Below are 26,440 nucleotides of genomic sequence, written 5' to 3'. Positions count from 1 at the left end.
TGGCTGTAACTTCCTGTGCACTTTCTATCTACTTTTTGGGTTCCCAGACCCCCTTGCTTCTCCATGTCATCCATTTAAGAAATCTGTCCCCACCCAGACCAATTATCCCTTCTGTCTGTGGCTGAAGGGGTGTGGATTACTGTCCCTAACACCAGGATGGGGGAATAATGCACCATATCAAAAGTCAAACTGCATGTGAATACTGGTGATGACAACTGAGTGTAACACAGCCTTTGCCAATAAGGCCACTGGAGGCAGCCTCACCACTCAGCCTGATTTCCCCCATCAGGCATGCAGCAGTCCCAGGGATCTCTGGAGATGCTTTCACAAGTGTTTCCACACCCATCAGAGCGGATGTTTTCACATCAATGCTTCAAAAAGTCCTTCAGAGCACTCTTCTGCCTTCAAAGCCCTGCTGGACACCCAGGGAGCAAAGAGGGCAAACCAGGTATAGGTGATGCACCTTCCCCTTCTTAACCGTGGCAAAACTGAAGGGGAATAAACAGGGGCGGAGGATGCCTTCATTTTTCTCGGTGGTGCCAAGAAATAGGAACAAGAGGCAATGGGCAGAAACTGATGCACAGGAAGTTCCACGTGCACGGTGATGAAACTTAGCCTGCCCTGGAGCCCTGCTTTGTTTACCAGCATAGATGTAATCTCCTGCTGCCACCAGGCACAAATTTGCTCTGGAGAGGGGGTGCTGGCAGTGGATGACAGTGCTAAGGAGAGCAGGATGCTCAGGACAGCCCTGGTCCTTCTTGTACTGATCATGAGCATACAGAACGTGGAGATGTAAAGCCAGCTCCCATCCAGACCCAAAGCCCAGATAGCCTCCACCATGCCTTGAACCACATATTGTTTGACCAAAATTTCATTGACCAATAGCAAGGGTTACCTCAATCTCCTGGATTCTTTTTAATCTTAGAGAAGATGGAGAGAAAGCTGTCTTTGCTTTTTGGATTGATCTTCTTGCTTCTGCTTCTAGTTTTGTTTCTGGACGTGGGTGGTCATGAGCTCCTTTGGACTTCAGAAAGAATTATGATGTGTTAAAGGTAGAGGAAACCTTGTTAATAATCTTAAGGGAGCAGAATTTATAGCACAGGCCAAACCCACACATTATGGCCTAATTTAATGCTTTGTATTTAACAGGATTTAGTTACTGTGAACTCAAATAATGAACATATCCCAGATGAAGTGGGATGGGGTAGGAACTCACTGAAATCATAAAATCAGGGCCCCACATTTATTTGGAGAAGATGGTCCCCACAACAGAGCCCCAGCTGAAGCTATGAGGTCTTCTGCAGTTTGGCTACAGTGCAGTCACTTTCATTCTTCTCATGGTTTAGACATGTTTATCAGAACATTAATTTCCATTAACTTCCACAGAGAATTAATTTTATTTAGCCTGCACATAAGAAAAGACTGGAAAGCAGGAAAGTGGTTATGTTACTAAACTAGGACTACAAGCTTCCAGAAATAGTGCCCATTATTTAAACACTTGCATACACTGTGTTCTAGATATAAGTTACATATAATACACAGATGGCATTTTCCATAGACAGCCCCTATGGAGGAGAGGACATAACATGGTATTTCTGACTTCTGAGGATTTGTTGGTTCTTATGTACCTGAGGCAAAATGCTTCAAAATCAACAGGTTTTCACAGAAGCCTAAATAAAAAATATACTATGCTGTAAAATCACAGTAGCATAGGCTAACTGAGGCTGGAAGGGCCTTCTAGCTCAACCTCCTGCTCAGGAAAGACTAACTTCAGAGTTAGATCAGGTTGCTAGGACCTTGTGAAAATTGTTCTCCTTACAGTCATTTGACCTTGCCATATTCAATAACCCCTATTTGTTGGAAGAAAAAATTTGCTGAATAAAACTTAAAATATCAGTCTTTAAGATTAACTTGCATAACGTTAGGTAATTTTATACCAACCTGGAAAAATATGAACTGGCCTTCATGCCTCCAGAAGTTGGTAACTGGGTAACCACCATGGCCTCGGCAGGAAAGGAGTCGCAGAGGTCCATTGCAGTTTGGACAGCATCTCCCTGGAGCAAAGACAGAGGGAAACATTTTCTGAGCAGCACTAATTAGATGAATCCCATGTGATACAATGGTTCATTGGTGGCAGATTGCCACTTCTGGTTTGGTGCTCAGAAATCACACTGAGAGAAACTTCATGCAGAAAACTTCCAAACATAAACAAATTCAATATAAACAAACTAATCACTGCCTTTATTCTGTCCATTATTAAATTTAACTTTAAAAATTTATTTCTATTACAATGTTATTACAATTTTATCATTTATTATCATGGTCAGTTTTAGATTTTCTCTTGTCAGTGTTTGGAATGTCATATGTATACCTGTCTTGGCTTTTCTAGAGAACATTGTTCTGGCCTCAGTGAGTGCTTGAGTAATAGCTTTCTTTAGCCAGAATGTACATCAGATCCAGAAATCAGTATGTGCTAGCTCTACTGAGCAATCACAATTGTTTGGAATGGTCTTGTTAAAAATGTGCCTGCAGCTCATGTTCTCTATTTGCATTGTCTTGCTCCAGTGACGTGACTATGAGGCAGATTTCCAGTCATCACAGTTTATGAGCAACTTCTTTCCTGCAAGACTTGCCTCCTGAGTTACTCTTGGGCCAGTGCAATATGAACACTCAGGTGGGCAGAAACAGCAGGACAGGAAGCTGCCTGCACTGCACAGCTTTCTCAGTACCCTTACTCATGGGCCTGAGAAGGCTGGGAACCCATCCCTAACCAGCAGAAACAGAGATGAAAAAATGATTAGGAAAAAAAAGAAAATAAACAAGCAGATGGCTGCATCCCAACAGTAAGAAGTGTAAAATGCACTGTTCCAAATCAAGAGTTGCTTTGGAATATAAGGAATGGCAGAAGGAAGGCTGGATAATCCAAAGGGTATCCTATACTTTGATTTCTGCTCTGTTGTGTTCACTTATGAACTGCCATATGATGAACTTCCATGTTCGTACTCACGCTGTTGTTTTTGCCTGGCTTTATCACAAATGGCTGGTCTTAGGTAGATCTTCCTCCCATCCAAGGTCGAGCAGTCATTACCACAAACCACCACCCCAAGGCAGGACTTTTTTAAGATGCGAGAGTTGTGGTTGTTGGTGTTTCTCATTGCCCAGCTGCTGTGGTGCCTCTGAGCATTTTTATCCTCTGAGCTATAGATATGTTTTACATAGGAATCTGGCCATTCTTGAAACCAGTCTGTCTGGCTTACATGCTGTGGAAAGAAGAAAGCAAGCCACATTTTAGACTGGGGAAGAGAAGAGCTTGTCCAGGAGCTGAGCAGAGCTGGACCTCTGCTGGGTGTCCTCTAGCCTAGGTGACTCCAGGTGATGCTGGTTGTCAGGAGGGAGCAGTGGCGATAAGGCAGGGAAAACCCGGATCTCTGTGGCTCCCCATGAGCACCAGAGCATCAGGAAGGCCTGGCCAGGAGCTTGTTCTCACTCACCCAACCAACCAAACAAAAAGAATAAAAACCACCAAAAAACTCCCCCTAACAAGCACTAAACCTCAAGGACAGTACAGTAAGGAGCAATAAAAATAAAACTTGGAAAAAAACCCCAAAGGCCCAAGCACACATCACATCAGTACATCAGCGTACATCAGTGGGTACAGTCAATACAGTAAAATGTAGTAAGCTGTAAAGCATCTACCACACCCTATGATGGTTTTGAGGGAAAAGTTCTTGTAAGGCATACAAAAGCTCAGTAGAAATTTCCTTTAAATTGCTAATCCCAGGACAAAGAGCCACGACAGCACATCAACCAAGAAGATAAAAACTCCCATGCCCCCCGGTAGCCACTGGCTAGTGTAGGGAAGGGTGTCAATGAAGCCTCCAAAATGAAATGCAGGTGAAGGGGACCTTGGGGTGAAGGGCAGGGAAGGGGACATCCCAGAATATAGAGGCTTTGGGCAAACAGCACTGTCATAGTAGGGAAGAGGCTGGGATCCAGTAAGAAGGCAGGGTTGGGAGGTGAAAGGCAGAGCTGGATACTGAAGGACTGCAGCAGGAGGAATCTGGCAGAACTATGCAGAGGTGAGGGACAGGGAGGTGACATTGGTGTGCAGGGTGTGTGGGCTTTCAGTGAACAGCATGGTTGAAACTTCTAGCTAAGAGAACTAGAAAAGGACAGAGGGAGGGGAAGATCACTGTTGTGCCTCTCAGCAAATCTGCAAACATGAAGTGAGGTTTCCCCAGGTGCTCGTGAAAAGACTTACCTCCATGTGGGAAGACAGCCCTGGAGCTGGAGCCCAATCTGCAGCAAGACTGAGCACCCACAGTTGCAAGGCAGTTGTGGATGCTGTGCTCCCCTCTCATAAAGCACTACCCAGGGCAAAAAGCAATTCCTGGACAGCTCTAATTAAGTGCCCACAGCAGGAGGCACCTTTTTTCCCTCTGCTTTGTCTGGACTTAATCCACCAGTGAAAACAATGCTTCTGAAATGTCAATATTTTCTCAATATTTTCCAGCAAAACACTCCCCCATAACTTGAGGTGACAAAGAGAATAATGGCAAGGAGGTACAGATGACTGAGAAAGCATTTAAGATCAGTGGTGGAGATGACTGGTCAGAACTAAAAGAATTTCTAAGATCCAGATACATACCTGGGGAAGTTTGATGTCATTGATATCCCAACTCGTCATTTCTCCATGTCGGGAAGCAGAGTCCTCCTGCTCCATAACAGAATCATCTGCACCTTTCAGCATTTTTGAATTCCTTCCCAAAGTTAGCAAGAAAGTCGCTCCTGGCTGCTTTTGAAGTTGCCTGGCTGTCAGCAGTCTCAAGCAGTTTACAACCAGGAAGCTGTTTCCTGAAGCTAAATGATAGAGAGGCTGCTTATTAAAGATAAAAATCAGTGTTCTTCTGCCAGAAAAACTTGTTCCATTAAAAGTTTTGCAAGCCAGCAAGGCAGTGGAAAATATAGCTTAGAGATAGCCTGTGATGTTACAGAGACATCTCTAACAGCAAGCAAATCGTGCTTGTGGCATCTGATTTGCTTTGCTCAATCTCCTCTCATACCAAGTTTATAGCCATGTAACTCTGCTCACAGGCTCTTTGTACATCTGTTGCAACTCTGGCTCTGTATTCCTAGAGCCAAACTGATTGAACAGCTCAGCAGCTGTTAAGGGGTCTTTTGAGTCACTGCTTACCCACTAGATATCTCTTGCTCTGCATGTAACAAAGGTGAGCAAAAGAGGGGTCTGCTCCATCACTTCAGAAGAAATGGTGCTCAGCCATTTCAAACATTGCTGGTATCTCTGAGAGCTTACCAGGTGCACCAGGGCAGTATAGAAAAGGAGGTTGGGCTATCTGCATTTTCCTGTCTCAATGGTAGACTGAATAAAAAAGACCCACCAAGGTATGTTTGTTAAAACCAACGGATTTGCCCTGAAATCTTTTAAAGCATGTGGCTGCCCTACTCTGAATTTCAGTACCAGCCAAGCTTAATAAAATATTGTGTTGGTTTTGTCTGGGGTAGAGTTCATTTTCTTCACAGTGGCTGGTATGGGGCTGTTTTGGATTTATTCCAAACACAGGGTTGATAATATAGAGATTTTTTTGGGTTTGATCCTCAGTGATCCCATGCATGAAAAACTTTGTTCCCTTTGCTAAGGACAGAAAAGGTGAATCAGTTTTGTCTTTCAAGAAACCAGGAAGGTTTCAATGTTTTCAGGAGGGCACTGTAGTTATGCCAGTTAAGGATTTATTAAAGACTATTGGGCAGTGAGAGAAGTAAAACCTACCTGATACTCTATTTCATAGACTTTCAAAAGCATAATATATTTCATTGTTATTTCTGGCTCTGTGTATATGTATCGCCCTTGTAAAGTGATTTAGCCTCCATGTCCTTAGTTTACTTATTTATAAAATACCTGTGAACTTAAATTCTCATGTTATATTTTCACCTCTAAAGGAAGAGTTTGTGGATATTTGCAGAGCACTTGAGACATTTGGCTGCATGGTGCTCTGGCTGCATAGTCAGAGCCCCACTGCCCCATGTTGTGACTCAGACTGTGAGGGAGAAAGAAGCAAAACATCCTCCATGGAAAAAGACCCCGACAGAGGGGTACCTGGAAGTCAGCACCAGGGCTTTCAGGAATCTGAACTGAGGGCACTGTACTGGGAGGGCAACCAACAGGTTCAAATGAGATGTTAGACCAGAGAAGAAGGGAACACAATAAATCCAAAATAGAAACATCTGTAAGAAACGTCAGGTCTTCATGTATTTTCCTACTGTGCTACAATGAAAATGGAGATAGTAACGTCAGGACAAACGGAATACGAGCTGCATTAGAAAACTGAGTTGAATTTGCTAAACAAATCACCCTTGACTACTGTGTGCTCTAAAACATGAAATGATTTGTCACACAATTCAAAATCATGGCCTCATTGCTTTTAAAATTACTTTTATAAATGAGATGTCTTGGCAATTGATTTTTAATTTTCTTCATTAGAGAAAATGGAGTATTTCTTCTTTATGCTATATTAATAGAGCTAAAACAAGAATTAAATAATAATGTAAAGATTAACAAAAGACACAGATAATTTCATAATAATACACCCAAAAAATGAAGTTCAAGAGAATCACACATTTAACTACTTGCAAGCAAAGCTTTGTACTACTTATTTCTCTATACTCTTGTGCTACAAGGGTGTTGCTGTGATATGTCATGAAAGTTGAACATTAATCAAGACAAAATAAAAAAAGTAGGAAAGAAATAATATTTCAAGATCTGCTATTTAATTCTTATTTCTATATAACATCTGACATATGTTACAATACATTTAGAAAGAGTCATTAAACCATATATTTATGACTTGACTAGCAAGGATTTGGAAGATTTTTTCAATTTTCCTTGCAAGTACTTGGTGCTGACCACTTAGGAAGAGATTATGGATTTTTAAAATAAATTATGTATATTACCAATTTATGTGAGCCTATAGGTTAAATTAATTCAACTTCATCTGTGAGATTTATTTGGGAGGACAGTCTGGCAGACCATAACCACAGATATATTTTAGCAGTTCTTCAGCAGCCATCTACAACAAGAGATTGAGGACTGGAAAAAGGCCTGGAGTTGTAAAAGGCGTCTCGCATTCAGGCTCTCTCTCTGGAGGGGGCTGAGCAAACCCTGCAGAGCAGCGCCGCGGAAAGCAGCTGTCCCTGCAGGGGTTGCCCACCACTGTCCAGCTGCCAGGCTCTGCTGCAGGGCGGTGGCTGGCAGCAGGAACACAGGGGTGTCCCCTGTCACCAGGGCAGGCTCCTTTCTTGTATTGTTTTACCAGCACACAAAGAAGGTGCTTTAGTCGGTGCTGCCATCAGTCTTCCTTTGGCTCATTGGTGTCATCTTTCAATGACGACAACCTTTAAGTGATGTCAGGTGCAGTCAGTGGAGCTTTACATGGGCTGAGTTACCTGTCTCACCAACCTCCTATGTTGCACTCTTCCATGGCTGCCTTTGTGCCTTGCCTCAAGTTCATGATTTTCTCTGACACTGAAAGTTTCACCTTGCTGGTGGGAGCTTTCCTGCCTCTCCTTCACTGCGGCTGTTTGCCTTTGCACGCTTCTTGTCCCACTTCTACTACCACAGAGTTTCATGGTGCTGCTCCACAGGAACCAAGGAACATGCGTGCTTATAGCAAGATGCTACTGATACTCCTTGAGGAATACTGCTCCAGATTCGCCTTTTTTTTTTTTAATACATTCTGTAAACTTAAAAGTAACAACTTTATCATCCAGTTCAGCCTTTCTATGTGATAACCGTGGCAGTAGGATGAAGCAATATGATTATCTCCCAGATGCAGAGCATAAAGTCACCGCAAATAGACATTATAATGAGTTTCCGCCTGTGGAAAAATGCGCTGGGGATGCTGCTTATTTTCAATAAGCAATGAGACAAGCTTTTGTTGTCAGATTGTCCTGACAGATCCTCAAGTTGGCTGCCTCTATATTCAACATCATTTGAAATGCTTATGATGTCTTCACCTTTCAGTATCCAAAAGGGGAAGTTTCTCCCCTGTGGTCTGGGTCTTAGAAGGAAGATGGACATATTTTGAGATGGAAGTACTTTTAAATCCTTGGTTGGTTTTGTTTATCCTTTGTTTCTCTTTAATTCTTTTCTCAAAACTTATTTTTATATCCCTTGAGATCTGAACCAGCTGATGAGCTCCTATTTTTGTTCAGTTACCATCCTTCTGAATTCTGAACTGCTGTGGATAAGAAATCAGTTGTAGGTGGTGTAGTTCTCCCAGCTTTGCTGCTTCAGTCACATTCATTGAACAACTTTTTAAAAAATTTTAAAATTGCTTTTTAAAAGAAGTTTTGTTTTCCTACCTTTTCCAAACATCCTCTTTCTAGAGCGCTGTGTCAGGTGACATAGTCTGCAGGCTTCTCTGGTTGTCCCATCGCATGACACAGACATATCTACACCATAGATTGTACACCAGACAGATTAGTACAGAGTTCACCTCAAAGCTCAAACACTGGTTAATGTCTTGACCTCTTTTTTCTCAGGCTACAAATATGTATCTTGCATCACTCCTGCCCTCATGGGCTGCAGCCACTACTCAGTACAGACTCTCAGGGTGTCTCTGCCAGAGCGCCTGGGAGGTGCTGTGTATTCCTGCCTGTACTGCACAGACCGGGGGTGGACACACAGACCATCGAAGCACCTTACTGAGGGAATATTCAAATCCTGCTGTTGGGATGGTAATTTCTTGAACTGGTCTCACTCAACAGCCTGTAACCATCTCAGTTTTTCCTCTGTGTCAATGGAACAGTCATTTGGCTGCAATATTCTCATTTTTCATTTTCTATTTTACTTTTCTGGCTATTTCCAGAAGAGAGATGCAGTTGTGGGCATGGTTTTTCAGAGACTCTGCCACATGAGGTTCATGTCCACACACTTGTATTGCATAGAGTAAATATTTTTGCCAGGCCGCTGAGTCCCTCTTCTTGAGAAAACTGATACTCATCCACGTCTGCATTAGCTTCCAAGCAGTGTTCTCAGCTGAGAGCCTGGTAGTTGAATGATTTACTATTGAACAGATTAGTACCAGTAACTGGTTAACTTTTTTCTTCCTTTTCTCCAGGACAGTGTTTAGTATCAAATGCTAGGAATGTGTCTTTTTCTGCCGTGTTAAGAACATAGTACAAGTGGAAGTTTTGAGGCCTGAGCTCATTTTAATCATTGTTTGGAATGCTTGAGTGTATGCAAATACATATTTCACTTTATTTCTTGGTATCTCTTTATTAAAGCTGTGAGCTGTAATTCTTTGGCAGTGAAGTCTAGGTTTTTTATTTACTTTATTGACCCCTTTGATTTTTTTTGTCGTAACACATCAGACACTCTGCAAAACAGGTGATGTTCTACCATCACATTAACTTCCCGGGGTAAAATTAATGGTAGTTATTCCACAGAAACAAAACCACCATGGCAATATAACAGTATTAATGTTGTGATGCTGTAAAAAACTTAGGTCTGGGTAAAATTTTCATTTAATTCGTTCATCTTTCTGACCATATAAACTATCCATCCTGTTTTGTGGGGTTGGTTGGTTGGTTGGTTTGTTTGTTTTTGTGGCTTTTTTCACTAAGATCATAAATTCACATGCTTTAGCTGGAATCACTGGTTTCTATGGACTATCTAAAATTTTAGTTGGAATGCTTTTTGTGTGTCATGTTTAAAAATTACAATCTCTTAGTGGCAGTGTTATCATGAGATTTAAAAATTACTTCAGTTTATGGCCATTCTGCTTTCTTATTTCACTACTTTTCAAAGCCTAAGGCATTCACTCCTTTTGTCTCTTGATCTGATATTCCATTTCTCATCTTGCCTTTGCATCTGGTACAAATACATTTAATTTTGTAGTTCTGCCTGGCGTGAACATCACGTGCATGCAAAATCTCATTTCATGGATTGACACTCACATATTGAATGTGGTGCTTTTCTTTTCCTTACAATTCCGTGATTTTCCCTTTTGTGATTTAAAGAATGTGTAATTGCTAAATGAGTTGTCTTTCATGTCCCTCTGCTTCAGAACAGGAATTTGGTATGTCACTATGATTGCTGTTTTCCTTGTTCCCACTCTGTTGCTGCAATACGCATTCTAATTTTTGTGTTGTTGGAAGCGACTCATTTCTGATATCTCTGACAGCATGCTCTGCTTTTCTCCATGGTCAGGTGGAGTATCCTATCTACAGAATCCATCCTCAGCTGCAGGTAATTCCAAAATAAATTCCTATCAGTTAACCGTGCCCTAGCTTTGAACAGCCAGTTTCTGGTATAATCAGCTGCTGTGGAGATCCTGTATGTGTTCCTCTTTCTAGGATATCTCACAGATTCAAGTGTTCAGGCAGAACTGTAAAACTTTAACTAATTTGGTCTGCCATACTTTCAAGAATGAGAGGAACTTTTCCACAGCCTGGGCGCTGAAAGGAGCACTGTGTGGGGGAAACCGGGCTTTATTCTGGTCACTTGCTTTGCAACAGAGCACAGCTTGCTTTACTCCTGAGAAATCATAGCTCAGTACCCAGCAGGCTGGTGGAAATTTAAACAGTGACATATGGTCAGATCTTTTACAATTTGAGGAGTGCCAGATTACACTTGATTATCTATTTGATTCCAGGTTCTATCTGTTGATTTTAGGAAAGAAGAATCCTAGCTATAAGCCTAGGTTTGGCAGTCCGGTGTAGCATCCTGACATTGTTAGTCACACCTTGGAATTTCTCAGCACCCTCCATGCCATTGGTCTTATCTGCTGCAACCCAACAAAAGCTGCTCCAATACCCTCTACTCAAAAATTTTCTCCTTGGCCTTCATAGCAGTTCCCAGGAACTATTTCTGTAGGTCGTTAGCAAAACTTGTGAAGGCCAGCTGCACTTTCACCTTATGGAAACTGGTAACAAGCCAAACCCAGACAGATATGTCCACCCACATGGGCAGTCCCTGCCTGTACTGATCAGCTGATAATTATTGCATCTTTCTTTGTCAATATTATGGCCAGCACGCTCTTTTCTCATTCGGTGTACATCTATCACACTAGTGCACATCTAAGCTACTTCTTTCTCAAGATTGGGTTGAGAAAATCTCCCTTCTTATAAGTTTTGCCTGTCCTTGCTATTGTACCTGCTCCAGGAGAAGGAACACAATAGAGTTTCTCAGGCTTCCGAGCTGGTCTGACACCTACAATACCCCTGTGGGTGGGAATTCACCCCAATGTTTGCCTGTGCACCCTCCCTGTATTTCCTCCTGGTTCCAGCTGTAGCAGCCACTTTGCAGACCTTGTTTCACTGGCAGCATGGATTCATCTTAGGACACCTGTTACTCCAGTAATGCAATCCAGTGGCACAAGGCAACACCTTGTTCTCTGAAAAGACAGACGACTCTCTACTGCAGCTAAGGTCCTCACATGCTAACAGATTAATTCCCTAGAAGTGGTGACATTGCTCCCCATGTCACATTCCTTTCCTCACTTTCTTTCTCCATTCACACTCACCTATCCCCCAGCTACGTGGAGAGTGCACAGTACAGTGTCTACAGTACCTACAGATTTCCCACGTAGTTTTTCTGGTATAGAATAAGAGTCAGCAAAACGAGTAGCCCAGGATGCCTGGTTTGTTCTTTAGCTCTGAGGCTGACCTCCCCTCTTGCCTTGCTTGAATCATGTTTGCAGAATGACTGGCTAACTTTTAAGGCACTCCTGCAACCTGATCCCCCACTTCACTGAAAGTGGGTATGCCTCCATAAAGCAAGGTAGCTGGCTAGGTATTGGAAGCTGTGCAGCTGCATTACCAGGTGGCTCTGCCAAGGTTACTTAGTTCTGCTGGCTCTAGTTTTCATGTCTGGCACTGTATCATGACAGGAGAATTTCTTTCTGTCTCTGCCCAGCTGGACAAATGTCAGGCCAGCCTTGCTATAAAAGCCCATCCACATGAGTGTCATGGTATTGCAGGTTGTTCTCAGACTGCTCCAAACAAACCACTGCCCTCTCAGAAGATGGACCATGCCTTTGAAACTAGATACAGTACAGTTTTCAGCATATCTAATAACATGGTGCAGCAGTGTTTGGGTAATCTGATGACACACTCCAATGATTGCCTACAGATCTGCTGTCGTGCTGTGGCACAAACGCAGCAGGAGTCTGGTAGGTACCACTGGTTTCCTAACATCTCATGCTCCTCTCAGCACAGAAGCACAAGCCTGTCTTTCATTTTCTCTGCATTTTGCTTGTCCATTTGTCCTTCAGGAAGAAGAAGCCCGGAGCTTTTTCTGCACTGCACGGAGCGAAAGTCTCTGGACTTGTATCTGTGACCGCAGCGAGGGAGGGCAATGTGGTGCTGGTGCCACAGACCCAGGGACCCTGCTACCGGCATCAACACGGAACAGCAGAGACCAAGGACAGAAGTTACACCATGGGGCACCTTGACCAAAAGCAAGTTGTCGCTGACTGTCCTGAAAATCCAGACCTTGGCTTTGTGGCACCACCAGCAGCAGGAAGGCAACAAATGAGAGGCAGCAGCAGATGGGGAACATGTGTGCTTGGGCAGAGCCTGCAGGGACACCCACAGCCTATGGCAGGAACTCCTACATATTTTATGGTGTTGTTTATACATCTTAACCTTATGGAAACAATGGACCTGTGGTGTTGTACAGCTCTCTTCAAAGCACTGAGATCAAAATAATTTTACTGCTGTTTTCTGAATTACCTTTCTTCTAGCTACCTTTTAGCAACTTGCTTCTCTGGGGATCATCTAATTTTGTGGCAAAAAAAATCCTGGTTTTAATTGTTGTTGATAAACAAGTGAAAATTGCTTTTTACACCCTTCCCCCTTCCCAACTACCTTCAAAGCTGCTAAGCAGAATTTCTTGCAAAGTGAGAAAGACAAAGAAAGTCATTATGTTCTTGTTCATTCCTTCCACAGTTCGTGCATGACTCCAATTCACCTTGGCAAAGGCAGCAAATTGATCAGGAAACGTCCATATGAAGAACTACAACTTGAAGAGTGCTGCTAAAATAGTGTCCTAGTGCTCTAACTGGCAGCAGTTTTCACACCTTCTTCAAAAGCTCCCTGCCTGCACCCTGCTCAGAAACAAATTCCCACTATCCCTTCCTCACCCTCTCTCCTTTCCAGATGTACTGACTATTGTTTAGTCCTCTGGCTTTGCAAATGATTATTTCCATTCTTAGCCTGTTTACACACTTAATTTTGCTGTTCCTCCTCCTTATTTAAAATGTAAAATACTTGAAATATCTACATTATAAGTAGGTACAAGCAAGAGATTCTCTTATAAATCACCTTGGAGATAAAAATGGTATTTTCTAACTTTGCTGCTATTGTGCATATTTGGGCACACAAAATTTCTAACAAGTATTGATCCCTTAAGGCAGTCAAATAACAGAAATGAATCCCTAGAAGATTTTTGACAGAAAAATAGAGAAAAGCAACATCAAAAAAAGGGGTAATACTGGCTACTGGCATTAAGACTTGGTCATGCAGCTTCTCTGAGGCACATGTGGAAAGTGAGGATTGGGTAACTTTAATGAGTGACCATCCCAGAGGTGGTGCTGTCAGAAATAGCTGAACTCACCAAGGCTTTTTTTTTTTTTTTTTTTAAGCCATACAATTCACTTATCTACATACAAAGAGCTTGTGCAAAGGGACTTTTCAGCCATGACTATAGCAACCATTACAACATCTATTAGTCACATAACAGCAGAAAAAAAATAGAAACATGAAACTACTTGGAATGCAAAGCTGCCTCTTTCACTTCCATTCAGCTAACTCTTCAAAAGGAAAAAAAATTGAATCAGTCATCTCATTCAGAACAAACAACTTCTTAGGGAAATAATAAAATAAATGGCTGGATTTGGGATAAACATCTGTTGTTCAGATATCATACCCACCTTGTTATGAAACACAGAGGGAAAACAGAGGACAAGATGGGAAAGGGCTTTGTGCAGGTGCAGGATGCACAACATGTCCTTACACATTGCTCCTGCCCATTTTCTGTCCCTGTCTTTGACAAACTGTGGAAATGGTTCACAAAATAGAGACTTCTAGCCACCTTCGAACTCTTCCTTGGCTGAACAGCCTCAGTATGTATCCCCAGCTAAAATGCTGTGGGGCAGTCAGCTGCCCCTGTCAGTTTCCCTGTATGCATTTCTCAGTACTGGCTCTGCATTAGTATGAAGCCAGAGTTTTGCTGCAGTCTACAGACAGCAGAAGACTTAGCCTGGCTTTCAGGATATTGAGAAATCAGCAGTTTCTGTAGAGATGGAACAGAGAACCATCACCACAATGCTGCGGGTGCTCCAGCATAGCTCCAGGAATCACCATGTCGCCTGAGCTGCACAAAGAGCAAATTCCCATTTGAGTCGTGTGGGAACTTTTAGCAAAAATTCCTAAGCATAGGTTTGAAAGGAACATGTATAAGGTGCTGAAATTGTTCTGTGGACAGGCCCTGTCTGCTTGTTCTGGATGTTACTAGCTCCCATTTCACGTGCTGTGCCTCCATATTTAGTACAGCTGCATGAAATTTAAAAAAGTGTTCCAGAATTGTAAAGCTGGGAGTAACAAACTTTGAAACTCACCTAAACTGACTGCTTGTCCGAATGGCTTCTTTCTGCTCCAAGCTGTGTGCAGTTTGTGCCCAAATACACTGTGGTTTTCCAGTTTTGCTTTAGGGTGGATTTTTATTTTGTTAGAGGGAATTGCTATATAGTGACCTTAAATAAGAAATGGACACCTATGTTACAAAAGGTCTCAAAAATCACATTGGAAAGTTAACACCACACAGCTAAAATACCTCTCATACTCTTCAGTGGTAACTGAGTACCAGCCCTAAAACGATTGGAAAATCTCAATAACAACTTGCCAACTATTTTCAGAGTGCTGAAATGAGCTGTACATGCTGAGATCATTAACAAGACCAAGAAAAAATGTGTTCAGTGCAGTTTCCCATCTATTAGATTACTTTGCCTCTCCAGCAGTCTCCAGAGAAAGCCTCTGGCTGTTTGTTAAGGTCACTGAATCATTTCACTACAATAAATGATCTCTCTAGCTGGAAATGTTGGAGAGGCTCCCCCGTGTCTCAGTGTTGCCGTATCAGTGAGTCACTGCGAGCCCTGTGCTCACGGGTGAACACGCACCACACCCAACCCACCCCTCCCCTGGCCTTTTTCTTCTCTTTGTCCTCCTTAGTGTAGCTCTTACTTTCCTGGCATTATTAAACTGATAGAGATCTGTATATTTTACAGTCTCTGGACAGAAAGAGAACACAGACCAAAAAAAAAAAAGAAAAGGCAAAACCCCACCAAATGTGATCTGGGCTCCCCAGTCTTGGGAGTCTTTGACTTTGCCACGTGTAGGCAATTACAGGATGGAGTCAGCAATGTTCCCACGGGGCTCTGGCAGAGCAGGAGGACAGAGTGTCCCAGGGCAAAAGCTGTCTTCCACACCACTTAAAGCCTGGAGACAGCAAGTATTGAGTCAGGACATTGAGAGGCGTGCCAGTGTAAGAGTAGTTGACATGCATGGTTTGGCACACCATGTAATCAGTAACAGGAGGAATTGCAGGTCACATCAGCCATGTTCCTGTCACAAAGAGCAGCACCATCTCCCAGATGCAATCCAACATAGCACTGACGAAGAAGACCAACATACCATTGACAAATGCCCTTATTTCCCTCAGCAGGAGGTAGCAGGCTGTTCCCTTAGAGAAACAAATTCCAAAAAAACATCACTTGCGAGCCCTTGGCAACATTTTCTCTCCTTATCCCCACGTGTGCAATACATTTCTCTTCCAGCTTTGTTCTCTCCTTTATCCTTATTACTTGCCTTTCTGTAAGGCTCATTCCTTTACTGGACTGAATTCTTGTAGGAGAGAAGAACAAATAAGCACCACTGGGTTACAATGGGTAGTTCAGTAGTGCTGGTTACAAACCAGGCTCTCTCTCAATCACTCTTAGAGTTCATCTATGCAAAGTTCATATGCTACAAAGCAGTCACCAGCCTTCCACCCCAGCAACTCCTGTTCAGGCATGCTTGGCTCAGGCTGAGTCCAAGGCACTCCATTCCACTTTTTCAGAGTAGTGAATTTATCATGGTTGCTTTGCCCCTGTAAACTACATCTCAGATGTCTGTCTCTGTCTCTCTGCACTGCCACAATCACAGAATATTTTCGGATAAAGGGTTCCTCTGGAGAAGCACCTACCTACAGCAAGGCTAATTTCAAAGTTACAGTAAGATGCTCAGGGCCTGACCAGTTGAATATCTCCAAGGATGGAGAACAGCCTCCCTGGAAAGCCTGTGTCAATCTTTGACTGCTCTCATTGTGAAGGATTTTTTCCATACATTTATTCTGAATTTCTTTTGCTGCAACTTATGCATTTGTCCTCTCATTGCACCTGTAGGTCTTCTGGCTCTCTACTGCCAAGAGCTCTCTACTCATCCTCCTCCTTATCACCCTCAGGCAGCTGAGAACAGCAGTGAGGTGTCCCCATCTTTACTCTGCAGCTCCCTGAATCTCAATGCTCTCTGGCAGACAGAGGACCCAGAAACACATTTGCTTTGCCAATAGGCATCCTCAAAAAGTGAGGACAATTGAAAGACTTCAGACATCTTAAGTACAGACAAGCCACTTCCAAATATCTCAAATTGCCTAAAAGCCCAGTGGAGTCAGTAAAAAAGGTCACCCTTACTAAACATTGGTGGGCAGGATACACAGACTCACTCAATTAAAAGTTAAACCTGGGATGCAACCTTTACATATTCAGTTCTTACACTCCTAAAGACCTAGTCAGGATTTGATCTGGGATCTTCAGTTTCAAAGGACGAAAGAGTCAAGTCAGAGTGTCCTCTAATTTTGCATCCTGCAGACTTCTTCATTTCTCCACCAGATTACATTATTTTCAGAACATGTTCAGTCTCCTTATGACCTGGTTTCTTCATGTTATACCATGAATGATTTTCCCTTGAGGAGGATCCTGCATCACAACAGTCAGCAAAGTTATTACAATTCTGCAACAAAAGTGCAATCATAAATATGTTTCTGAGCATTATTCTGAGAAAAAGTTGCTTCACTGAAGTGATTTGCTCTTTCAGCAGCTGCTGGGACAAGGCTTGCTTTTATAGATGGCTGCTTTAGTATGACAAACATCAAGCAGGCTTCTGGACACTTAAGGTTGTGTGTTCTCTTTCAAGTTATGTTTCAGTACTGCTTGGGGGAGAGTATTTTTGTGTTGTGTTTTTCTATAAATCACTTTGACAGAAATGGAGACGTATTTTTTTTCCATAGGGAAAAACCCCATAATATTTTCAACAAAATAACTGAAAAATACCAGCTGAAATAAAAAGCAAGGAAATGTTATCCTAGGGCCTCAGTGACACCTGCTGTTCAGGCAATGGATATGGTATTCCCTGGGGGAGGGTTCCCAGGGAAGTTGCCAGACCAACGCAGTAAGAGCATCTGAAGGGACAGTATGTTACTGCAGGAGCATCAGCGAGGAGAGAGACAGAAAACTCGCTCCCAGACACTGGCCATCTTCACTTCCTCAGGGGATAATCCAGCACAGCCTAGTGCTGAGGACGGGCCCAGGAAGATCAGTGAGAATGAGGGGAGGTGGAAGCCCAGCAACCATTTTCCTTTCTCTTCCTTTGCTGCCCCCATACTGCACTGTATTTTCATTTTCCTGCAGGATTAGTCTCAGCTTGTGCTGAGCTCCCACTGCCCAGGACAGAGGGCATGTGCCAGGAGAGAGGTGTTCCCACACAACCCACAAAGCTGCACCACCTTAAAGGCATAAAGGGTTAACCTGGCCATGAAGGTCTGTGGCACTTATTTCAACACCAGTATTGGGATGCTATTCATGCTTCTCCCATGTCAACCTATTTCTCCCTCTACAGATACTTTAAATGATTCTGCTCAACAAGAGCCACCAAGACTGGAGACAAGGGCTATGAAATGCAGAGGAGCTCTCAGTAAAGAAAAACATGATCAGGTAGCCCAGTCCAGGAGGTGCTTGTAGCAAACAGCAACATCACCATATGTGGTGGGAGTGCAGCCCGAGGATTGTGTGCAGATGAGGAGGCACAGTGTGGTGGCCAGCAGACCTGGCAATCATTACACCCAGGCTGACGTCATGAGAGGCAAATTCATGCCTAGATGGGGAGTGTGGTCTTCCAACATAAGGCCAAAGGAAGAAAGGAGTAAAGACAGGGAACACATTTCTGAATGCTGCTTGAGGGAAAGCTACCCTTGCTTCGAGGCCAAGCTGTGGCTGCTCTGCAGAGAGCAGGGATGGGTTTGGATGTTCATCAAACACCTACTGCTGAGAGAGTAACTGCAGCTAGTCAAAAAACTGATCGGGTGTCATGTTCTCATCTGTGCATAATCTCCCTTGCCTTGCTGAAAATGAGAGCAATTCAGTTCATATTCTCCAGTTTCTCTTCCTGTTCCTCTTCTCAAAAATGCCATGAGGGCATCCTTCTTTCTTGCCTGCTAGAGCCCTCTCCTCATTAGCTCTTTTTCCTGGCATTTTGTGTGTTTTCTGCTTCCAGTATATGTTTTCCTCTGAACTGTTTCCTCATTTTTTCCAAACTAGCCTCCTGTTACTGAGGTGTCAGAGCAGGGAGGATGCTGTCTTCTGTAATAAAGAGAAGCTGCTGTCCTAGCATCACCCTTCATAGTCTTCTTCCAAGGCCAGACATTTTGAGGTTTGCTCACCTAAATTAATCTAGTATAAAGCATGATAAATACTGAGTGCTATTAAATAATTATCAGTCACTTGCATGTGCTGGACAGCTGGTGATGCATTATGTTAATAAACATTACAGGCTAAGCTTTGACGAGAAAATACATTTGATTTGAGATTTGGGCTGAGTTTAATGAATTTGTTCTTTTTTTTCTTCCCTGCTTAAACACACAAATTTCACCTAAAAAGTGCTCTGAAATATTCCTGGGTAGCAGGATGCACAGATCAGTATTCTGATAATTTAAAACAAAAGAGTTCCTGCTTTTCCATGAAAGCCAGAGTTCCCAAAGTTATTTGTGCAAGCAAGGTCAGGTGCATCATAAAAACCATTATGTAGGATATGTTTGCTTTTAATCTCCTCTCCCTTTATGGCCCCTTTTTCAACACTAGGAAATGCTCTTGATTACAAAGTCTTTGCAACAGTGAAATAAAAGACAACTCAGTAGTTTATTCTTGTACGTGGTATTCTAAAGCAATTATACTCTGATCATCTGTACTACTACCAGGAACTACTGTGCAGATGTTTCCAACACAGGTCAGGAGGTGTTTGTCTAACACTTCCCTCTGTGCCCAGTCCTCCTCTTTTAAGAAGGGGCTAAACATGGTCTTCAAAGAATGTACTACAGTGCAATTGCAAGGAAAAAGTCTCTGGCTGTGAAACCTGTATCACTGTAAATACTGATCTGCCATCCTTGCCCGTACTAAATGCTGGCATATTTGTCACTGGTGTCAACTGCATCTTTCTATGAAATCCTCTTGGTTCCGGGGTGCAGGAGCAGCAGCGTGTCCCCAGCTGTCCCCTCACAGGTGTCGCCAGGAGAGGGCATCGGCTCCCAGCGCATCGCCTCGGGTACGCAGCCCCCGGGCATCCCCCGCACCCCGCTTCTGGCCCTGGGTGCTCCCCTACTTACCGGGAGTAACTCCACTGCCCCCTCTCAGCCAGCCGGGCTGACACCAGCCTTGGGTTTAACCAGACCTGACTATTGGAGGACTTGGGTTAAAACCCCCGTGCTTGCTTACACCATTCTGAAACCTCCTTAAAACCATCTTCATAAGAGGTAAAACACCTCTGCAGATGCTGCTTAGATCTGCTCTCTCAAATTTTGAGGCCAGAGGACAAAACTGAGCATAGCTCTGTTTGGGTTTTTTGTTTGTTGGTTTAGTTTTAGTATTATTCTGGCAAGGTGAGGTGGATGGGGTTTGTTTGTGAGAGGCTGCGGGTGGGTATTTGTCCAGTTCATTCTGGGACTTCTACTTACATTCTGGGACTTTTTACTTCTACTTCAAAAAGCAAAATCTCACCTTGACTATAATTTTTTTCTAAGTGTTCTGGACAGTGGAGCCAGGTAGTTGGCCCCATAGTTCTGGAGGTTTCTGAAACCTTGTATGTTGCTCCTTTCGACCAAGAGAGAGTTAGTAGTTAATTATTCCCATTTTCCTATGTTGCAAGGAAACGTTTGGCAAATACTGCATATTGCAAAAATGCCAAGAAACCAAGCAGAGCATCCACCACCAAATAGCCTGGTCTGGTTTCAGGAGTTCCCACTCATTCAAAAATCTACTTTATAACAGTGGGACTGGGCAGCAATTCTTCACATCTACTTAGTATGGAAACCAGAATCAGATGTAAAGACTACTTCTTAGCTTATTATTTAAACTTCTGAGGACAGAAGGGTCTTTTTCATGATGATTTGCAAAAATCTGTGCAATTTAAAATGGAAACACAGCTGATAATAGTTAGTTGATAATAGTTATGCTATCTATATGCATGGGACGTATTTCCTGGTCTTTTTGGCAAACTCATCACTATTCTACTGAGCAAAAGTGCATTTGCATCAAAGATGTCTCAAGTCCTTAGCAGCCCAGCACACCAAGAGCTGCTCTCACACTCCCTTCCAAACCCCAAGTGCTGTGGGAAACAAAGCAACTTGATAAATTAACAGAAGATCTTTCAGAGAGGCAATCCTTTCTAAATATACAGAAAGGTGTTAGACTTAGAAAGGCCCTGAAGCTTTGAGATGCCATTGATTTTAAAGGATGAAAGGCACTTAGATAACTACAAGGCTACAGATTTCTTTTTTCTTTTCTTTTCTTTTCTTTTCTTTTCTTTTCTTTTCTTTTCTTTTCTTTTCTTTTCTTTTCTTTTCTTTTCTTTTCTTTTCTTTTCTTTTCTTTTCTTTTCTTTTCTTTTCTTTTCTTTCCTTTTCTTTTCTTTCTTTTCTTTTCTTTTCTTTTTTCTTTTCTTTTCTTTTCTTTTTTTTCTTTTCTTTTTTTTTTCTTTTTTCTTTTCTTTTCACCCCCTTTTCTCTTTTCTTTTCCCCTTCTCTTTTCTTTTCTTTTCTCTTTTCTTTTTTCTTTTTCTTTTCTTTTCTTTTCTTTTCTTTTCTTTTCTTTTCTTTTCTTTTCTTTTCTTTTCTCTTTTCTTTTCTTTCTCTTCTCTTCTCTTCTCTTCTCTTCTCTTCTCTTCTCTTCTCTTCTCTTCTCTTCTCTTCTCTTCTCTTCTCTTCTCTTCTCTTCTCTTCTCTTCTCTTCTCTTCTCTTCTCTTCTCTTCTCTTCTCTCTTTTCTTTTCTCTTCTTTTTTTTTTTTTGATTTTTAAATTTTTATTTTTAGTTTTATTTTCATAAAGCTCTTATTTCTGGTAGGCGAGCTGAAATTCTGATTTCCTACAACAGCTGGTAAAATTGAATTAGTAGCATTTAGTAAACATTTGGCTTCCAGTGGCAGGCAGAACAGCTGATAAATATATGCTTCCTGCTTGCTAAATGGGATGAGACACCGTATGTCTAATCAATCACACAACTACCACAATACCTCACTTCAGTATGTGTGGAAAAATTTTCACTTCCTTTCAGTGTAAATACTTTTACCAAGTAGTTTACCACCACATAAAATTACCTCTGGTGCTGGCTAATCCTAGTGGAAACACTGTGAATATCCACTTAGACAAGTCTCAGGCAGTGAAAGTGCAGTTATGCCACAGGGGTTGCACATTCTGCATTACACCAGTGCAGGAGCAGCAAGTGCACAGGCGTAAACAACCCTATGGGACTGCATTTTTATGTCAACAGATTCAGTTCACTTGAAGTTTCACCTGCTCCCAAAGGAAATGTGACAATGAGTACAATTTTACATTTCTTGTAGTCACATGGCTGGACCATCCCTGTTTGAGTGGAGTTCCAGGTGCCTCTGAAGGACGTGAGGCAATTCCTTTCATGAGGAAATTCAGGACCTTTCTTCTGAACACAAGCTTCCTTCACATGTCGTGCCACTGCAGTACCTTCCATCAGCAAACAGGAGGTTCCTCCACTGCCTTTAAAAACTTTCCAAGAATTATGGGCCAGATTCCTGGAAAAGGTGTTTCTTTAACATGTATTAGATCTGGAAAAAACAATACAAATCAGAAAACGAAACAAACAAAAAAAAAAGCAAAGCAATTGGTTCACTCTAGGGAGCATGTTTTCCCAGACTACATGACTTCCAGCTGTACCACAATGGCCTTCAGGCTTTCTGGTGCCTGGTACCTCGTGGCCTTTAGCAGATCTTCCCTATGATCAAGGAAGCTGCCTTCTACCTGACCTGCTAATTTGTAAGAGGACAAAGCACCCATGTGGCGTGGGGTGACCCTGGCCACCTGCCAGACACCCACCCAGATGCTCTCTCCCCCTCCTCAACAGGATTAGGGGCGGAAATAAGATGAAAAGCTTGAGGTTTGAGATAAATACAGGAAGGCCACTCAGCAATAATCATCATGGCCAAAATGGATTCTGGGAAAAATACTTTATTTCCAATTAAAATACAGTTGAATGGTGAGACACAAAGAAAAAACTAAAACACCTACTCCTTACCCCCTTCTTCCAAGGCTGTTTCACTCCTTCATTCTCACCCCCTCTACCTCCTCCATGCTCCAAGTGGCATGGGGGTGGTTGTAGTCAGTCCATAGTAACTTCTCTCTCCTTCCTACTCATGTTCCAGTGTGGGTCGTTCCCATGGGTTGAAGACCCTCAGGATAAACTTGCAGCATGGGCTCTCCACAAGCTGCAGTTCCTTCAGGGCATGTCCACCTTCTCCACCACGTGGTCCCCATGGGCTGCAGTGTGGATATCTGCTTTGCCATGGGCTTCTCCACAGGCTGCAGAGGAATCTGCTCCAGCATCACCTCCTCCCCCTCCTTCCTCTCCCACCCTGGTGTCTGCAGGGCTATTTCTCACACTTTTGTCATCACTCCTGTCTCTGCTGGGCAGTGTTTTGACCTTTCTTAGGTATACTTTCACAGAGGCACCAACAGCTGCTTTTAGCCAGAATGCAGAGCAGCACGCTGGGGAGTCCCATGCCCTGCTCTTACCAGCTTTAAAGTGGCCAGTGCCCCATCTTCAAGCAATCCCCCAGCCCTTCATGCTACTTCTGTGGGAAAAATGCTCCAGAGCCAGATTCCACTAACAAAGGCACTCTCCCTATTTCCAGCCTAGGAAGACTCTCGGGTAGCTTGTACCCATTTGATTTGCGTCACGCACTTAAAACAGCTCACTGTCCTTCATGAAAATTTGAATCTACTGTTGTGATGTCTGTTTGGCTGTGGTCACATTCATTCTCAACACTAGTCTTGTTATACATCTGTTTTGCAGGACTTACTCCACTTCTCTGACCATCTCAGTAACTCTTCTGTACAGCAGATCTTTTAAAATCAGTTTTCTTGAGAGCTGCTGTATTCATCAAAAGGAAGTCCCATCAGAGCCTCATCCTCCCACACTAGCACATTCCTCCTACAAAAAATGGACCAATTAGAAAAAAGCTTTTCCCCCAATTTTTTCATAGTAGCAGCTCTAAGTTGTTGAAGAGATGATACGCAATGTATCTTTCCTTCTCTCCTCTTCAGTCATGTCCAACTAGAACTCCCATGGAAACAGCTGAAATTCTGTTATTGGTGCCTAAGGGGGATTTACAGTAATCCCATTTCTTACTCAAGCCATCAAGGCAGTTGCTGTAGGGGATGTAATCTTCCCTGGCACTGACAGTACTTTCTAATGTTGTCATCTCCAAACACTGCTGCAAATTGCTCCTGTTTTTTACACCAGCATCTCTCCTAAAACATTATTAATGGGCTCTGTTCCAGCTGAAAGCATTGACACAAACCACCTGCTCATCAGTGTGACCTTGCTTATCCATGGATCCTGTTGCTGGTCACCACACCCTCTAGTTTACATAATAATTTCAAAGATTAAAAACACTACCTGTTCCAGAGGGATGGAAGATGTATTTCCTTTGTCTACACAGTATTTTTTTATTAAAAACCAATATGGGTCGATCAGATTTAATTACTTCCAGAAAAGCTGCGTTACATTTTCTCCCATTTTCTTTTTACTTCCTTGTACATGTTCTTCCCATTTATTCTGAAACCTGTCATCATACTGAAATCAACTATGAAATCCACCACATACCAGAGACTTTTTACATTCCTCCTACCGAAAATATAGTATCTGTTATATATCATTGAAATACAAGACACGTAAGTCTCTTTCCTCTTTCTCCACATCCCAGTTTGACTGATTTAAACATAATACACTTAAACCTAATACTTTTTTTTTTTCAACTGGACCTTTGTTGCTCTTTTCCCTCCTTTCTGTTGAAGATTATTTTAATACCTTTGACTTAAAAACGAATGCCTCTGCTACTGTCATGTCATGGGAGGCCCTGGGGACTCCAGCTTTCCCTGCTCATACCGAATGTGCTCTACTGAAATTGAGAAACACATGGACCTTGTCTTGTATATCCATCTATTTAAAGTAAATGGATTAAAAGTTGAAAATCAAATCAAAGTTTGCTTTATAGATCAGTTTGTGAAACATTCTGATGATTACAACTAATCACTTTTGTTGCTGCAGTAATTCTTGGCAAGAGGATGACAGTGACAATGTAAGTTAATCCTCTATACCAGTACAACTTGGAGCAGCATTTCTCTAACAGATCTCTATCTGTATTTCATCATTTCCCTGCACTGCCTCAAAGGGATTCCCTGTAGAACCCACACAGTTCAAGTAATTTGGCCTCCAATTTTATTTTACTTCTCTTCAGCACCCATCTTACTTTTACATTTTTTTTTTGAATAATGCATATGTTTTAACAACATACATTCCGGTCTCATACAAGAAACACACATTTTATCAACTTAAACTCAAGACAGCTACCAAATATCAAAGGCAGAGGCAACCCCCAGAACTGCTCTATATGAGGTTTGGGGCTTTTGTTACCCCAGTTTTGGGGATGTAAGTCGTATCATAAGCTCCACCACTTACTTAGGATCTCTCTTGCATCAAGTAAAATACACAATCAACCACACAGATTTCTAGAATTCTCTGCTTTTCCTCTCCCTGCCAGCTTAGGAACCCCAGGTCCTGAGTGATCCCAGTCCCAGGGGTGGCTTGCACACCCAGGACCCAGCACTCAGGGTCTTTGCACCAGGACCACCCTAAAAAAGCTGCTTTCTGGCATTTGAGTTTATATATCCCATTCACAGCTGAAGAACAGCTTAACATTTCTCTCCATCACTTGGGCTGTAGAGCCTGAGTGCAGAGAGGAATTTGGTCAGCTCATGAGCTGCACAAGATCTTAACCTAACAGTTTGTAGCTTGGTCATTCTCTCTGCAAAAAAGGCACTGAACTCATTCTCCTCAGCCACCTTTACATGAAATCTCCCCATCCTCTTGGCAGCTGTTGATCTTTTTTCACCTCTCCTGCCTTTACAACAGAGTCCTTTCTGAGGACTCTCTCATAGTCCTAAACACCAATCACAGCTACCAGGAAAACGACATGTAATCAGGGAATTGAGGCAATCCAAAGGCTGTTACTGTCCCAGGTCAAGTGACACACTGGAAGCCGAGCCAGGTGGGCAGACCCAAGGCACATGTCTTGGTCCATCAGTTACAGCAAGATGATGTCTGAACCAACCCATCCAAGCTCTCAACACACTTTTCAGTTGCTGCTGAGACTGTAAAAGAGAACCCAGGAGCCACAGTTTTTGTCACACAGGTGTGGACACTACTCATGTTCCCAAGATCACATCTGCTGCCACTTTCGGACAAAGTCACTGGGTTTTGTCACCAAGTACCATTAACCTTGAAGGCGAGGTTTGCAGTGCAGCAGCCCCATCTCTGCTGGCTCACACAGGGAAGCCAGGTTGGTGCTGTGGCTTCTGCCTTCTAGGTCCTTCCTGTAGATTGGGCTTAACATCCAAAGAACTGCACCTCACTGACCCTTGCTTAGAAACACACTCAATTTCATAGTTGAACAGGCATGTGAAGGAGAGGAAATTGTCTTAGCAACCACCTCAGGCATTCAGAGCACCCTCCCAGAGGAGACCAACATAGCATGAAACCTCTGAGCCTTTCACACGAAGTGTAAAGCCATTTCCCTGGTCTAGGTTTTTTGTGTTAAGAGCCTGCAAGTAAGAAGACAGACAGCTACACAAATAGCTCTGTTTTACCAAGTCCATCACCAGCCTATCTGGGGGGTTGCAATGTACTGATTGAACACTCAAATCAGAGGGTTCCGAAACAATCACCTAAGGGCAAGGGGAGCTATAAGGAAATTGCAAAAGTTCTCCCAGTTCTGGAGAGAGTTATTATCCCCATTTTATAGACAGGA

General features: G+C 42.7%; 1 protein-coding gene across 1 annotated transcript; it reads right to left on the bottom strand.

The window, feature by feature from the left end:
- Positions 1-871: 871 nt before the first annotated feature.
- Positions 872-4,750, bottom strand: GCM1 (glial cells missing transcription factor 1; the record flags this gene model as incomplete). The annotated part of the gene is made up of 4 exons (XM_082276769.1): positions 872-1,024; positions 1,942-2,054; positions 3,008-3,260; positions 4,649-4,750. The coding sequence occupies 4 exons, from the start codon at positions 4,748-4,750 to the stop codon at positions 872-874; spliced, it is 621 nt and encodes a 206-aa protein (XP_082132895.1).
- Positions 4,751-26,440: the final 21,690 nt, after the last annotated feature.

This window comes from Coloeus monedula (assembly GCF_965178545.1).
Source record: "Coloeus monedula genome assembly, chromosome: 2".
Taxonomy (NCBI): domain Eukaryota; kingdom Metazoa; phylum Chordata; class Aves; order Passeriformes; family Corvidae; genus Coloeus; species Coloeus monedula.
Note: the sequence above shows the minus strand (reverse complement) of the source record. Positions and strands in the feature narration are given on the sequence as shown.